The sequence below is a fragment of the Aquila chrysaetos genome, chromosome 9 (assembly GCF_900496995.4).
Source record: "Aquila chrysaetos chrysaetos chromosome 9, bAquChr1.4, whole genome shotgun sequence".
NCBI classification, from domain to species: Eukaryota; Metazoa; Chordata; class Aves; order Accipitriformes; family Accipitridae; genus Aquila; species Aquila chrysaetos.
Window position 1 is genome coordinate 14,085,016 of NC_044012.1, and position 15,980 is coordinate 14,100,995.

Genomic DNA, 15,980 nt, shown 5'->3' on the forward strand with positions numbered 1-15,980 from the left:
CTGTAAAGAACGGGGATGCAGCAGTTGCTGGAAGGTGTGTACGTTTCCAGAAAGGCCACCAACTACAGCATGCACCAAAGAAAGGGGCTGGGTTGTTTTTGGTGGAGTTTGTTTTTTTGTGGGTTTTTTTTTTTCCTGCTGTGATCAAGAAAAGCTCTTTCTCAACAAGAAGGCATTTGCTAGAGGCATGTCTGTCCTTCATTAGTGGATAAAAACAGTTCATAACTCTTTCAGGGCTGATAATAGTAAGACCTTTAGACACTAAGATAAAGAAAAGCTGATCTCTAAGAGAACTAAGGAGTAGGTTCAAAACTGGAATACATTTCTGGAGCCAGTTACTAGGAAGAAATTGGGAGTTTCACCTCAGGAGCAGGGAACTGAAACGCCAGCTATGGATGCAGATTCAGCGGCTGGGCTATTTTTGGCTTGTGAACCGTTCTAATGGCTGTTTATTTTTAAGGTCATTTTGTGTTTGCATAGCATGTACACCCTTCTGGTGGGTGGGAGGCATTATAAAAACAATCACTGCTGCACAGAGTTATGAACTAAGCTTGGAGAAGGATGGAAAAAACAGAACTTGGTGTACTTATTGCTTTAAAACCCCCAAACATCTGCTTAGGTCATAAGGTTTGTTGACCCACTCTAAGCTGTGTCCCCACCGGAAAAATACCGTTTCAATTAATACAGACTACCGCAGGGGATTGCCAAAGACTTGGGAAAACTCGGTCAGATGATAACATGGTATAAATAGAAAGGAAGCATCAGATTTGGCCATTTTTTTTCACCCGCGCTTACCTTCAAGCAGTAAATAGAACCCCAGAGCATTCACCGCACGGCTGAGGAGACAGAACTCACGCTGGCTGGCCAGGCCTGAATCCCAGCTCTCGTTTAAGATTCTTGTTAAATAACAACATGCTTTATTGTCATATTTTCCTGGCTTCTTCCTGTTGGCCATATCTTTATTCACACACAGTCAAGTAATACAAATTCATTGGAACTGTGGCAGTTTACAAAAGACAGTTAAGAATGATTACTTTGAACTGAAATTTAAAAAAACGCTAAGTCTGGCCATCTGGCAGGCAATGCACTGTTTGGAACAGGTCACGGTAAGGAAACAGTGTATAACATTGGCAGTGTACTCCCAGCCATGTTCCTTTTCCAGAGCATAAAATACACAATACAAAAATATACTAAAAGTAGTAACAGAGTTTGTAGAAATGTCTGCTGCAAAACAATTGCTGTTGTCTGATTTTCAGTATATTTACTCCCACGCTACATTATGATAGAATATTTGAATAAACATGGTTTATTTCTAACTTAGTTTGAACTTCAAAGTTGATCTCAAATTAACTGTAAAGCCTTGGGCTCCAGTCCTGGAGGTACATAAAGGACCTTAACTTTGGACTCATGAGACTGATAGACGTGAGGTGAGCCCACAAGTGAGCATTCAATGCCTTGGGCTCCTGCTCAGGAGGGAAGTGGAAGTGCTGTACTTCACAGGATCTTAATTTGGAGCATTTTCCTGGATTTTTCAAGACTTTTAACGAGTCTTCCCTGGGCTATCCTTTTACCTGATAGGCTCGAGTTCATCAAGTTGCTGGTAATCTGGTGGAATGGCCTATTTTTGAGATCTGGGGCTCTGCACTTAGTTGAGTCAACTGCAGTAAGTCTCTCCCTTCTCATCTCACTCCTCTGTATAACTTTACCTGTCGCGTTCCCCTCTCCTTCCTCCCTCCCGGCCCAGTACCACCAAAATGGCCTCTTTCCACGCGAGAGCGCTGGATGCTCCAGTGCTTTGCTAAGGCTGCTCACACCGAGCCTCGTACGAGCAACTTGCATTCCGAGCACCATTCCCTTAGTGTTTCCAAAGTTGAGAGACCTGGGTGCAGAAAGGGAAGCCTGTGCCGACTTTACCATGCAGGGATGAGCGGCCGTCCCCCCAGGCTGGCACGCTTGCAATGACAATCTCTGACGTAGATGCCATGCTCATGGAAAACAGCATCCAGAGTGCCTCTCGCCGTGACAGAGGAATGCGCTGCTAGCAGGCAAGCACGTTTAACTCCAGGATTTCTTGCTCCTTGTTCTCCCAAGAGCCCATCTCAAAGCATTAGAAAAGAAGTTCGTATTGCTCTGTTTTTGCAGATGGAAAGACTAAGGCACTGAAGGGTGAGCTCATTTGGCCAAGGCTGATCCGCAGGTCTCTGCCCCAGTCCGTGCTCTTCACTGAGCTGTTGCTCTCTGCGCTCGCGTTGTATGAGACGCGTTCTCAGAGGGGTAAGCCCATCTCCGCTCCCCAAGCAGACACCACACACCTGGGCCAAGATCCACCTTCCTAGGCACGGCCTCCAGAGAAAACATCAAGAAGGACAGGCATTGGAGGCCAGAAGTTGGCTTCCTAATGTCTAAATGCCACCGACTCCCAAGGAGGTCAGCTATGGAAAGATGACCAAGATACTTCTGAGGTATAAAACGCTGTGTCTGCTGGCCACTGGTCAGCTTTGTCGTCGTCAGACTTGTCGCTGTCATCGCCACTGGAGGGTTCGTAGCCCAGGATGGCAGAGCGGATCGGCTCCAGCTGCCTGCGATCTGCCTCCGCCTCCTCCTTCTTTTCTGCCAGCAGCTGCCTGTAGCACAGGTTGCACACCCTCAGGGGCTTGGGGGACAGTCGGGGCATCAGGAACCTCTGCCTGGAGCAGTCTGCACAGACGACAAAGCCGCACTTGCGGCAGTGGTGCCTTCGGGTGAGCGTGGAGAACTTGGTCTGCGTGCAGCGCATGCAGATGTCCGTCGCCTTGTCGGGGATCCAGGGGGCTGCATGCTCCGTGGAGGGCTGCCGGCCCGTCTTCGACAGCAGGTGCCTGATGCACTCTTCCAGATGGCTGATCCACTCCTTCCTCTCTGTGAGGGAGGCCGCGGAAACCACAAAGGACTTCTTGGAGGTTTTAATCATCCAGCGGTTCTTCATCTGCAAGGTGTCTGGCAGCGTCTCCAAAGTGACATCTTCAAGGGGAATGATGTGCTGGGAATTGTACTTCCTTTTGTTGATGACTATGCTGCCGTAGACAAGGATGTCGTTGAAAAGGAAGAATATGCGAGGCTTCGGTTTCTTGCGGCATTCTTTGGTTAAAATCCCTTCTCCTAGAAGGACCCTTCCCGGCACGGCTAAGGGCTGTCCGGAAGCCCCAAAGCAGTTTTCCACAGCAGCAATGCGCTGACTGTTGATCTCAGTGTTTGCAAGGTGGTCCACCATCTCCAGCTCGCTCTGAAGAGAGGAAAATAAAGAAGGAAGTGGTGAAGCTGCAAACATCTGCACTGGGGTGAGGCTGAGTAGCACAGGTGAGATGCTCCTAATGCGACCTAAAGTTAGGAGTAATCTCCTTACCACTCCTCACTTTAGTTTGTTACTTTTTAAAATTATATTTTCAAACTTTCTGACCCCACTTTGTAACAGCCCGGTCTATACTGGGATAGTTCGGTTTGCAGCAATGGAAGCCCCTGAAGGCAGAGCCAGCTCTTCCATTACAGCTGTGCTTTTTACCAGTATAACTGTGTGCCCATAGTAAAGGAAGCCAGTTAGACTGAACCTGCTCTTAGGCAGGTGTAAGTACTTGCTCAGGAGTAACCATACTGTGACAGCTGAAGGGTACCAGGCCCTGTCCCTTTCTATCCCTCTTGATGCTGGGGGCTAACTGATGCTGGGCTGGACACAGGCTCAGGGAGGATATCTGTGGTCTTGGGAGCAAGTCTCCCGCTTCTGACTGCACACCTGCTTTCTCGAGGATTAGTTACAGACACACACACCTCACAATGCCATTTTGGGCCACAGCTGAGGCAGGGACAAAATAGCACGGTATCACTTGTTCCCGCTGGTCCTCGCTGTGTGACAAAAAGGGGTAAAAAAAAAAAAAAAAAAAAAAGAAAAAAAGCACCCGCTACGTGAATAAACCCACACAAACCAAGCGCTTCCTCCATTACCGCAGTTAAGCCGGGGCTGCCAGTGCTTCCAGTTACAAGCCACATCATTCTGAAAATAGTCTGACCTCTGCTGAAGGGGAAGTGGAAGGCAGCACGCTCATCCCTCCCCCCAGCTCCGTGCTCTCCTCATACAATCTGGGGTTTCGATAGTCTGTTGGGTGTTTTTTTTTAAATAGGAAAACCTAGATAAGGGTAACTCTGAAGCAAAAGCAAACGTTTGCTATTGGTAGTTTTCAGTAAGGAAAGCGCTCCGTGCTCCAAGTTCGATTTTTCGTTGCACCTAGCCCCTCCTGCACTGGGGTGCTGCCCCAAGGCTGGCCGGCCACGGGAACGTGAGTCATTTCCTCCTCCAGCGAGGTAGCTCAGCCATCACGAGGCAGCTCCGAGATCACAGGGATGTGTGTCGCCCTGCTTGCTGTCAGCAGTTCATCGAATGGCTAATGCAGAGCTGCCCTCCACCGTTTTCCCCATTTTCCTTGTCCAGAGTCCCTGTAGCCATGGAGGCTGGAGGGGAAAGGGAGGAGGAGGAGGACAGCACGCCTGGTCCTGTGTGTTTGGGACGATGACGATTCACATTCTGCCCTTGCCCTTCACCCCAGATCAGCCCTTCGGTATGCTAGAAGGGAAACCACAGAGCCGCTGCTCAAGGCTGCTACGTGCCGTTTACCTCTCACCTGAGCTATCTGCCAGACTGGTCAATTCTTCTCAGCTGCCAGAATTTTCTTCTCTAGAGCAGGCCAGGGTACAAAGGCACAAAGCTAAGATGCAGGTTTAGCCCCGGGAAGACCTAACTGAAGTGACCTACCCTGCAGAAATAGCTTTCACAGAGAAGTGTTGAGTGGCCAGTGCTCCTGAACAGCCGGCTTCTCGGCAGCCTCCCTCAGACCGGAGGGAGGGTTCCAAGGCCTCCAGCTTCCTTCTGGAAGGATGCGTATCTTCAGGGCCTCGGAGCACCGGAATGGACTTGATGGAGTTGGACAGCGGTAAGCACATCCACTCACGTGTGTGTGCTTCAGCGTGGAGGGCGATTTACAATTGACCGCAATGCTCCGGCCGGGGGCCGTGCTGCAGCCAGACGGCGGGAACCCAGGGGCCTGACACCATCAGCCGTGGCCGAGGTCATGCCCCAACCGACCCGCCACTTCAGTACGGACGCGCGAAGCTGTGCGAAGGGATTTATTGCTTGCCGCCAGGAGAGGAGAAAGTCTCCGTTCCCCTCCCTGATCTGTCAGCCCAAGGGGGCCTGCACACGGAAGGGAGCTGCTCTGCTGCAGGACATACATTCCAATCTATTCTGAATTACAACAATGCAGCATGTGGTTTTTTTCTCTCCCTCTTAAATACACAAATTAGGCTGAAGAACAAACAAGCAGGGCAAACTATCGTCCACAACTGAACACCAAACTCCCTAACTATGAATACCCAGAGTCTCACCTATCCTGGGATGTGGTCTCTCAGGGTTTCCTACAAACAACTCCGTGGATGAGGAGCTTTTGAGTGAAACAGCATGATGAACACACAAAATAATAAAGGAAAAAGAAAAACTGAAATTACAGCTTGGGAAGTTTGGTGTGGAAAGACTGCGAATGCAACAAAATACTGTCAAGAATTTTTGGCACCAGCAACGCCAAGTGGGATAAACCAAAGCAGTTAATCCTGCTCCCACCAGTCTTGCTTCCTCACGTGTCTGGGTTATGGAGCCCCAGCTCTTAGCCTCCTTCCTTTACTTTTATTTTATGTATTTTAGAAGCATGGTCCAACCTCTCAAGCAAATATGGTACCTGACACTACTCGTAATTTCTAGGGATCTCCATGTACCAGATCCCAGTGGAGATGAAAACGTTTTGTCAGATATAAAGACGGTGCCTGCAAAGAGCCAGGAAACATAAGCTCATTTTCAAAGAGGAGTGCAAGCCCTGCTGCTGTGAAAGCTTTAGCTGTTGCATTGATCTGGGCACCTGCATAGGCCAGAAAGCACTTGGACTTGCTGCATGGAGCAAAGGGAGAAGGGGCTGTACGGGGGACGGACACAATCCTGCAACGTAAAAGAAATGAAAGTGAGCTCTTATTACCTATCACACTTCCACCTGCAGGGTATGTCCTTATTCCTCCACCCTCTGGTTTGTTACCCAGTTAAAATGCCACGAGTTAACCAAAGAAAAGCTAACTCTGTTCTGGGAAAATCTTCCCTGCTAAGACTAAAAGTGTCAGCTGCTGCTCTAGCCCAGGGTTATTTCCTGAAGGAGTTTTCCCGGAGAACCAAAAGCAGAGCGTTTTTCTTCCATCTCTCTCCCGTCAGGCATAAATGGCCAGAGAACAGCACAAACACGTACTAAGCAGTAAAAAAGCAGAAGGGCTGGGATGCACATCGCCCATCTTTAGACTTGGACAACTAACTCTATCCCTCTATGAGCTCCCTTTCCCATTAAGGGGGGAAAAACATCAATCTGCAGCGGGTGACTTGCCTCATCGCACCACATGCAAGATCAGTCCTGCCCCGAGTTCTAGATAGCGCTCAGCTTGAATAACCGCATACAAACTGATTTCATGTTAATATTGTGACTCACTGCAAATAATATTCAGTTTGGCTTTGGAATGGAAGTACTATGTGAATTTGGTAAAGATATGTGAATTTGGTAAAGTCTCCTTTACTGGGAGGTGAGAGCCCCGCCCTTTGGAACAACAGTGATGAGATATAAAAATGAGGATATAAATTCTAATTATTTTATTCATTTTGGTAAATATTTTTTTCCTGTTTGTTCAAGTTTGTCCTGTTGGGTCAGCAGGGTCACAGTGCTTATTACCAAGTGAAACGTATGCACGTGTGCCACGTGCTGCAGAAGCTTACACAGTTGAAATGAGGGTGGGAAGATGTACTTTAGTGGCGTGATACTCTTCATGGGAGTTTTTGGCATGGCAAAGTTTGGGGTTGTTTTTTTCATCAAGATCTGTTGGTTCTGCGTGTGATCAAATATTATGCAGTGAATATATAACTCAGTGACTACGACTGATATTCAAAGGAAAAAAAATACTATTTGGCACTCCACTCCAGAGGTAAGCAAGCCACATCTTTTAACAATAAGCACTTGTTCACTTGTGATTATAAACAGCCATGTTGATGCATGCCAGGCAAAGCATTTCAACTTAAGCTCTTGGGTCAGCGAGTCCGGGGTATGTTTTTCAAGTCTGTATGGATCTAAGGCTTAGGCATAGCAATGTAGTGAGCTGTTCTACCTGATTCTTCCATTCTTGCTGTCAAACAGAACAGACAGTCTTGGTATCCATTGCATACCACATGCAAGGAATGGTCCATGAGTATCGGCACACTGAGATCTGACTGTTGAGGTCTGCCAGCAGAAAATGCCCTGAGCCTCATCTCTCTCTGCAGCTCGCCCTTACTTGCTTTCTGCTTTGCTCAGCTGAGAAGTCTCTCCTGGAGTTATGGCTGGCGTAAGCTCTTCCTCACCAAGCACAGTAAGCAAGATGCAGCCACGTTTTAGCCTGAGCAGGCATTTAGAGCAAGAAAAACAGTTCCTCTCCTTTTCCTCCCAGAGGGGATCTCAACTTGCCTCTCCCTCTTTCCCAGCATGCTGTAACTGCTGGGCCACTGGGGGCAAGAGGGGCAGGCTCTGGCAAGCCCCTTCCAGCCATGCTCATGAGGAACCCAGCTCAGTACATGTACGCTTTGGGACTGACTGTCATGTTAGGCCTTTGATTGAAAAATGCCACCAGTCCCGGTGGGATTTGGACTAACCGAGCTACTGAGCTTCTTGCCACTGTTGCTCAGCATGCCCAGGACTTGTGGCATGTAGGGCCACAACAAGGGGACAGGTGAGTGGTGGCTTTTGAGGAGCTCAGCCTGATGCTACCAAAACCGGCAGCTGGTAGCCCAAGCTCAGTTGTGGCTCTTGCATGTGTCACCCAGGCTCAGAGGCGTCCAAGCAGCTTTGTACAGAAGGAAGGAAAACCTGAAACTAAAGAAGAGCCTCACCCCCCTCCTCTCCGTCCACGCACACACGTCCTCAGGCAGTGCATCAAGGTGGTACTCCGCAGGCACCTCCTGCTCCCCACTCTGCCGCTCATCAGCATCAACCTGGTGAGCAGCCATAAGGAAGAGACCTCCATAAGGAACTCTTGGGCGTTGGGGCTGGAGGCGACAGGACTAAAGTAACAGCATTTGGTCAGGCCATCCTGAGTGGTTACACGCTCAGGCTGGACAAGGGCTCGTGACAAATGACGTACACAGGCTTGTTGGTGAGGGTGGGTAATCACCAAGGGAAGAGGTTAATTCTGTGTCTCTCCCAACGCCTGAAAGCGCCCGTGCCTTTTAGAAGAGATGCACGGCCAAAGCTGGGGGATTCCTCTTACAGTTCGGCAGCGGGATCAACTTCTGTGGCTTTGGTACAGCATCAAACTCGGTAACTTAAGAGTGCCTTCTAAAAAAACCCCAAATCGTCACTCTAACCGGCACTTAAGCCATGCACAGACATCAGGGTGCTGCAGAGCGGCGGGGGGCGATTCGGTGCCGACCGGCTCCCCCGCGAGCAGGGAGACCCGCGGGCGGGCGCAGGTCCCAGGCGGGCCGAGCACGCCGCGGGCCCCGCAGGGCCGAGCCCTCCCGGCGGCGAGCACGGCCTCCCCCACCCCTCTCTCCTACGGCGGGCGGAGCGCAGCCGCCAGATCGCTCCCCTCCCGCCGCGCCGGCCCGGCGGCGGAAACCCTCGACTCTTCCAAAACTCTCCCCCTCCGCACGAGCTGCCCGCCCAGCCGCCGCGCCGCGCCGAGCCTCCCCGCAGCCCCGCTCGTCCCCGTACCTCCGCCGAAGGGCCTCGGCCGCCTCCGGCGAGCGCTCCTCGGCCGCCCCGCGCCAGGCGGCTCCGCTCCGCCGCCGGCCCGAGCTGCGCTCCCGCGGCCCCGCCCACCCCCGCGCCCGACGGCCAATGGGCGCCGCTGGGGCTCAGCGCGCCGCGGGGGGGCCGCACCCCCTCGCTGGACGGCGGCCAATGGCGGAGCGGGGCAGGCGGCGGAGGGTGGGGCGGGGCGCCGCCAGGGGGCGCCGGAGTGCGGCCTCCCCGCCGCGGGGCGGCGCGGCGCGGCGCGCCGTGGGTAGCGTCGTTCGCAGCGCCGTTCGCCGTTCGCCGTTCGCCGGGGCTGCCTCGTGGCGCCCGCGGCCCTCAGCGGCTGTGAGCGGGCTGGCGCGGGCCCTGCGGCCCTTCAGGCGCCTTTGGGCCTTTCCTGCCGCCTCTCCTCAGGCGGCGCCCCGTCAGCGCTGGGGCTGGTGCCCCCCGGGGATACTCCCGGGGCGTCCCTTGCTGTGGCCGTGTCTCCCCGGTGGCTGCTTTGCCGCGGGCCGCCGAGCGCCCCTCCTGCGTGTCGCTGGCGTGAGGGTGGTGGGACGGGTGAGCAGAGGCCGTGGGCGTTCCTCGGCGGGTGTCCCGGGCCAGAGGCGTGGGAGAGCCGAGCTCTGGCACTTGCCTGGCGCTGTAAAACAGTCCCCAGCTGCCCGGGCCTGCGCTGATCTATAATTCAGGTGCTTGCTCACTTTCTGTAATAGCTTTTCTATTTTTAATGGGAACTGATGGACCTGTCAAGGTATTAGAAATGTTTTTTTTTCCCAGGTTTTCGTTTTCTTTGGTAATAATAATGTGGGCTGGGAAGCTCGTGATGCGCTTTAGAGCTAAAGTGCTTGGGCAGTCACAAGAGTTTCCACGAGACCTGATTTCTTCATGCTCTATGTTTGTGTCAGATGAGCAGGCGAACGAGGACATGGACTAAGTTAATTGCAGTAGGTGGCTCCCTGGCAGTGTATGAGGGAGGGTTACAGAGAGGTCCATTGGGCCGTCAACAGACTTCTGAAAACCTGGGAGAAGAGAGCTCACTGCAGGGGGCAGGCTGCTGGACTGAACAGTGATTTTCAGGTTATTGCTAGGGCCTTAGTGTGGGGTCTTTTCTGTCCTTGTGTGAGAGCAGGACTGAGTCGTCTGTCGGTGGAAGGAGGGGCAGAGCCTTTGCAGACCAGTTGTCACAACTGGGAGCTGTTTTGTGTTGAGCCTGGACACCAGCCGCCTCCATCCTGGCTGCCTTGCGAGCAGTCTTCTAGGTCTGGGGAGATCTGCCCAGCTTAGAAATTGATCCTCCACAAAATGCTTTTTTTAGATAAAGCTAACTGTAAATATACAAAGCACTGAACTAAATATGTCAGAGTTTGTCTCAGCTGTCAGAATAATTCAGATCTAACCAGCCATAGATTATTACTCTTAAACTGTTTTTTTCCCTACAAGCTAAAATTATTCTGAATTTCCTCTCATGTTACCCTAACCATAGTCTTTATCACTGAGATGTAGTACTTTGTTTTATTTTTGTTGTTGTTTCTCAATATGCTCACCTGGGCAATAATCATTACATGTCGGCCAAATGTAGCACTGGGTTAGCCAAACAGCCTGGGATTTGAAGGTTGTTTCTACTTTCTCCCTCTTCAGTCAGAAGTGGAGGTGTGCTCAGGCAACTGCTGCACGAGGCAAGGGAAGCCTCGACGTACGTGCTGGGCATGCAGTCAGTATTAAGCAGTCGCACTTGAGAGCTGACTTTCTGTTGGTATTTTGTTTGTTTTGGAAGCTGTTACATCCATGTTTGAATGCCTTATTGAGATACAAACTCAGAGTTAACCAGTAATCTTAAGAGCTATTTGATAGGCAGGCTTAGGAGCTCTTTTTTCCTGACTGTAAAAGCAAAACATTTGTGGGACCACTTGAAAAAGCTGCAGCCCAAATTACCAGCTTTTAATGCAACTGGAGCAAGGTAAAGAGACTTTATTTGATCTATTGCCTCTGGCATTTTCTCCAAAACCACTTGTTTCTCAGTAGCAGAAGTATCTTGCCCAACTGGGATGCAATAATTTCAAAGCAAGTAAAGGAAACTGCAGCTGCTCAGCTGAGTCAGCCAAAGGTAAGCTCTGCAGGGGAGAAAATGGCTTTTTATTATCTTCTAGTGGCAAAATTACTACAACAGCCTGCAGGAAAAGATCAGATTATAATAGTAACAAAAACATCTGTTAAATTCTGAGCTCAGTGTATGTTTAGTGCATGTTTAAAAAAAACCCAGACATTTGATAAAATTATTTTGAATAAAACTCAATATTGAGATTCAGTTTGGGACGTTAGGAACCCATCGCGATCATAGGATAGATGGTGATTTTAACTAATAGACTACATGGGGCATTTCATCAGTGGACAAAGCAGCTCTTAGCTATGGAGATTTTACTGAACTGAGCTTGGAACACGCCTGTTACTTAATGAACGCACGTTGACTTATTCACTTATTGTACAGGTTACTTGTAAGCATGAATAACCTCTGTCCTATGCTCTGTGAGAGTGCGGTATGCATGGAGGGATGAATGTTTGTTTGATCTGGCACCCGGTGGATTCAGCTCATCAGCCTGTTTTAGAAATGTATGAATTGCCATGATTGATTTGTGTCTCTGAAGCTTTACCAGCATCATTTGTGTGCTTTAAAAATGAGGTGCTTCCAAGTCTGACGATGCAGAAATTGGAGCTCTGCTCGGCTCTGTCAGTACAGACTGAAACTTCAGAATGTCGTGTTCCAAAATACTACTAGTCCACACGCCTTGAAACCACTGCCGGACAAACCCGCTTCAGGGGGTTGTTGCATCCTCAGGGCTTCTCTCAGCTCATGTGTGGGAAGTTACCCACTTCTTGAGTTGTTCCTGGGAGCCTGGCTGCAAAACAATTGTCAGAGTGATGAAAATATTCCTGAAAGCAACCTTGTGACCTTCTTGCTTCTCTGCCTTTTGCATAAGGAACCAATATGCAATCAATGTGCTTTTGTTTTTACAATGGCATTGCTGTCCTTTGCATGTGTGCAGCACTTTATTCTAAGAATCTTGAAGTGCAGCATAAATTCTAATAACCGTGTGAGGGTTTGTACCCTCCTCACAGAGAGTAAAACTGGAACTTGGAGAGTTACATGTGGTGATACGCAGCTTGATCACTGAAATAGGAATAGTGGGTTATTTGCTATTGTTTTCAGCAGGAACAGGCTCTGGCCGAGAGTGAGTCACTTGGGGGGCTGAGGAACATCCCCCAGAGCTCCTGACTCACGGCCCCGTGTGCCTCACCACAGGGTCGTGTCCCAGCTCAGAAATCTCAGTGATTGTTACAAAAGCTGTCGTGCAAGGAGCAGAAAACCGCTCATGCTTGCAGATTCTAAAGTTGAAAGTTTGCATTGTAAGAGCCTTTGTGTTTGCTGTGCCTTGCCTTCCCTGTTCAGACCTTCAGCTCTGGTCTCCTAGTCACATATGTGCAGTGCTGTGCGTGGCCTTTAGGTAGAGTTGAAACTGAAGTCCTGAACACCAATAATGACCAAGAAGGTAAACAGCAGAGGCTAAGTTTAAATGCTGTGTATAAATACATAATAAATATTTGCTCTGGGTTCTAGGAAGAATAAGGAAGAGGATGTATTCTCCCCAGTAAAAAACACACGTGTGGTTGTCAGCACTACGAGCAAGGGTTTGAAATCCATGTTATCTTTAGGCTGTATGCTGGTGTTTGTGTTAAGCTTTGGCAGTTGTCTGTGGATCTCAGTGCTGAGAAGGCGTAAGGTATTTTGCTTCTTCCTTCTTAATTTTCAGTGATAAATAGCAGTGGTGAAACATACAGTGGGAGAGAGGAATGCTAGGGGTTTCCCTGCTAAGCCAATTTCAGTTTTAATAGCTTGTTCTCTTCACAGTGGTCTGTAACTCTAATCACAGAAGTGGTTAGAAGATCTGATCCAAAGCTTGGTAAGAGTTTTAATTTCTGTTTTGGATCAGCATGTAGTTCTATTTATATCCCCTTTCTTAACTGTAAAATACTCAGGGTATTTTGTCACTGCGGTGTTCTTTGTATGATGTCATCAGTGTGTACCATTCTGCATGATGGAGTATACTGTGAGCAGGAGACACGGTAAAACTTGAAACTTAAAACCATGAGCAAACCAAATACACTGATTTATACTCATGGGGTCAAGCAGAGAGTGTGCAGGAGCGTGGTGGATGTCAGGAGGGCATGCTGGACCTCTGGTGCTGGGCACGTGAAATGGTGAGTGGGAGGCTGCTGCTGCCAGGACTGTGAACGCGGTTCACCTTGCAGTGCAGAAACACCCCCGCTGTCCCACGCTGGCAGCCTTTTCCCTGCCTCCTGGAGCACCAGTGCCACGTGCCTCATGACAGCTCTGTGTCTTCTCCCAAGTAGGCTGTTGGGTTGAAGGTAGCAAGGGCATTTTGTAGCTGAAAAGTGAGCAGGTCCAAGCAAGGAAGGAGTTGCATTGTTTCAGTGGAAAAGAGTTGGTTTTTTTATGCGGGTTACCTAGTCTCATTTTTTTCAGGTTGTGTCACTAACCTGTGCTTTCTTTCATCCTTAACAGCATGAGCTTTGTGTTTGTTTTCTGAGTGGATTGATCAAGTGGGTCGGTTGCCGTGAGTCTCCAGGTTGCACCCAAGAACTGCCCAGTATGGGGACATACAACGGGGAAAGCTCAGAAGTTTGTTCTCTTCAGAGGAGCAGGACAGGTAAGTATGCACTGACAAACAAGCGGTAGGTTTGGCATGCTGCCAGACCACTATTTCTGAGTAGTGTTCCCCAATAATGGGATCAGGTTCTAGTCAAAATATGGAAGGGGAAGGTGAGAAGGAGGTGAGGTAAGAGAGTATGAAATGCCAGAACTGTGAGAAGGTGCAGGTATTCAGTGCAGAGGGCTGTAATATTAAGGGAAAAACATATGAAATTAATGTGGAAAAAAAAAGATGTCTAAAAAAGCTGCTGAAAGCATTTTGCAGCATGCTGTGAGAGAGTACTACATCTTCTGGGCTCAGCCATCCTTCCAGAATAACACCATTCTGTGCATGTTCTTAATCTGAACTCTTTTCCTACTATTGCTATTCTGTTTAAACAGTGATCTCATATTCAGAGTGTGCTTTTATTGCACAAGATAAATCATGGTGAACAATTAGGTATTTCAAACACTAAACTTAGGTAGATTAGGCATTTCAAATATTAAAGTGGGGAAAAAGCACAGGGAACAAGAGTGTGATAATCATCAGTTAATTTAAAAAGATGTAAATGTGTTCACCTATGATTGACTGATTAGTCAAAGACACATAAAAGACTTTAATTCATAAACCCTGCTTTGCCTATGGATATAGCTTCTATTTATGTGAAGAACATGCTTTGGTCTCTTTCCTTTGGAACTGCTACCCAGGCTGAGTGTGTGTGTCACTCAGAAATGAAAAATCATCTCTTTGTAAGGGACCCGTGCCTTGCCCCACATCAATGCCTTTTGTGCAGGAAGGCATCTGCTGCGAATGCCTGAGGAAGTTTTATGCATCGAGTGCATAGAGCAGAGAGCTCTATGAAAGGGGAAGATAAAAAAAAAGGGGGAAATCTTTGTTTCCTTTTGTGCCCTTCAAATATAAGGGAAAACAGAAAGGTGGTGTGGATTTTTTTTTTTTCTTCCAAGGTGTTCTGCTGATACTCTGGAAATCAAAGAGAGCAAATCTCAGCTTGGCTGGGATCCCCATCCATTGGCATGCTGGATCTTTAAATGGAGAAGTGCTGAGCTGAAGGAGGAACCATGGGGATTTCTTACCAGGTGGAAGAGGTTTATTGGCTTTTAGAGAGTGTATTGCTGCCTGGGCTGTGCAGGGTATGAGATGCGACATAGGCTAGGGCACAGAGGATGTGTGAAAGATCACACCTTAATTTGTGAAGTGTAAAAATTGTTGCCTGCTTGCGAAACCAGAGGGATTTTTTGTAATAGGAGGTGTGTGGTGGGCTGCTGAGGGACATTTGAAGGAGGAGTTGAGGATTCTGCTCTGTACTTCAGTTCAAGCTGTGTGAAAATTGTCCATGTGCGTGTGCTACTGTCCTGCCTTTTTGGGAGTGGAAGGGACCTGCAAGAGTTAATGTTTTCCTGAGATTTCTCTCTTACTGGTATGCTGAAATATGCAGGAAGCTTTGGTTTTTGTTTTCTGGTTGGTTTTTTTTTTTTCTTTTTTTGTCTTTTCTTAGAATGAAATATTTCTTCTCTAACCTCAACCCTGAAGAGCAGTTGTGGGGAGGCAGGGGAGGGTACCGCAGTTTGGCTCTGTACCCTTTGGGCTGTTTGAATTCATTAGCTTGGGAGCCCCCACAAATGCCTCAGGCAGTGTACCTCCTTATCCACACAACTTGGGAGAATCTCTTACCACTACTGCATGCATTAGCCTTCATTAATACAATTAGCATAATAGCGATTAGGATTCATTATTCCCTACAAAAAGATAAAGCTAGTAATACGTATCTCAGAATCAAATTCCTCAGTGCCTTGTCTTGGGATTGCTTTATTTTGGAGTTGTTTGCTCTTTATAACCTTCCATCTCCTAGAAAAAAGAAAGCCACTTAATTGTAAAACTGTTTGGGTCAAAGAAATGCACTGAGATGATCTTTCACGCATGCTAAATAGGTGAATTGATCTATGGGACCCACACAGCTCAGACAGCCACTCAACAGTCGAAACTGCGAACTTCATGTTCTTCAAGCACAAAAGCTACTTAGTTTCCCCATGTTGAAGACTTTTTATAATAGCAATAAGACAACTCTAGAGAGAACCATCTAATATTAACTCCAGGGAGTAATCATCTAATCACAATCTGGGGGTGATTTGAAGCACTCATCTGGACCAAATGCCTCACAACACCCCAGGAGTGGTTTTATTGCATGATAGCAGTACCCCATTGAGCCTTATTGCTTAATTAAAAACAAATTCCCAAGTAATTTTTTTGCCTTTCCATAAAAACACAGTAGTACATAGCGTGTATAAAACATCCATTAAATGATGGTAGATGCAAATTTACATTGTGAGATACAATCCGTTTCTCTACCACTTGGGGTTGAAGTTAAATGTAAAACCATTTCCTATAATCTGTGCACTGCTGTGTTTAGAGAGGAATAAATATGGGAAAGAGAGGTTCA

General features: G+C 48.4%; 1 protein-coding gene and 1 long non-coding RNA gene across 4 annotated transcripts; one reads left to right on the forward strand and one right to left on the reverse strand.

Annotated features, from left to right (window-relative positions):
- Positions 1 to 894: 894 nt before the first annotated feature.
- PLEKHF1 (pleckstrin homology and FYVE domain containing 1) lies at positions 895 to 8,856 on the reverse strand. 2 transcript variants are annotated; one of them, XM_030026504.2, is made up of 3 exons: positions 8,790 to 8,853; positions 3,802 to 3,876; positions 895 to 3,262 (listed from the first exon to the last, which is right to left on the reverse strand). In XM_030026504.2, the coding sequence occupies exon 3, from the start codon at positions 3,248 to 3,250 to the stop codon at positions 2,429 to 2,431; it is 822 nt and encodes a 273-aa protein (XP_029882364.1). In that variant the 5' UTR covers positions 3,251 to 3,262; positions 3,802 to 3,876; positions 8,790 to 8,853; the 3' UTR covers positions 895 to 2,428. The 2 variants fall into 2 exon arrangements, with proteins under 2 accessions (XP_029882364.1, XP_029882363.1); XM_030026503.1 differs by lacking the exon at positions 3,802 to 3,876 and having other exon boundaries at positions 8,790 to 8,856.
- A 258-nt stretch (positions 8,857 to 9,114) lies between these two features.
- Positions 9,115 to 15,980, forward strand: LOC115346044. 2 transcript variants are annotated; one of them, XR_003925005.2, is made up of 3 exons: positions 9,115 to 9,505; positions 13,396 to 13,540; positions 14,488 to 15,980. It is a non-coding gene; the product is annotated as an uncharacterized LOC115346044 (long non-coding RNA). The 2 variants fall into 2 exon arrangements; XR_005933257.1 differs by lacking the exon at positions 9,115 to 9,505 and adding an exon at positions 10,670 to 10,773.

Excerpts from the sequence above, each read along its gene's own strand:
- PLEKHF1 (XM_030026503.1), bottom strand. The coding sequence starts at position 3,250 with ATGGTGGACCACCTTGCAAACACTGAGATCAACAGTCAGCGCATTGCT.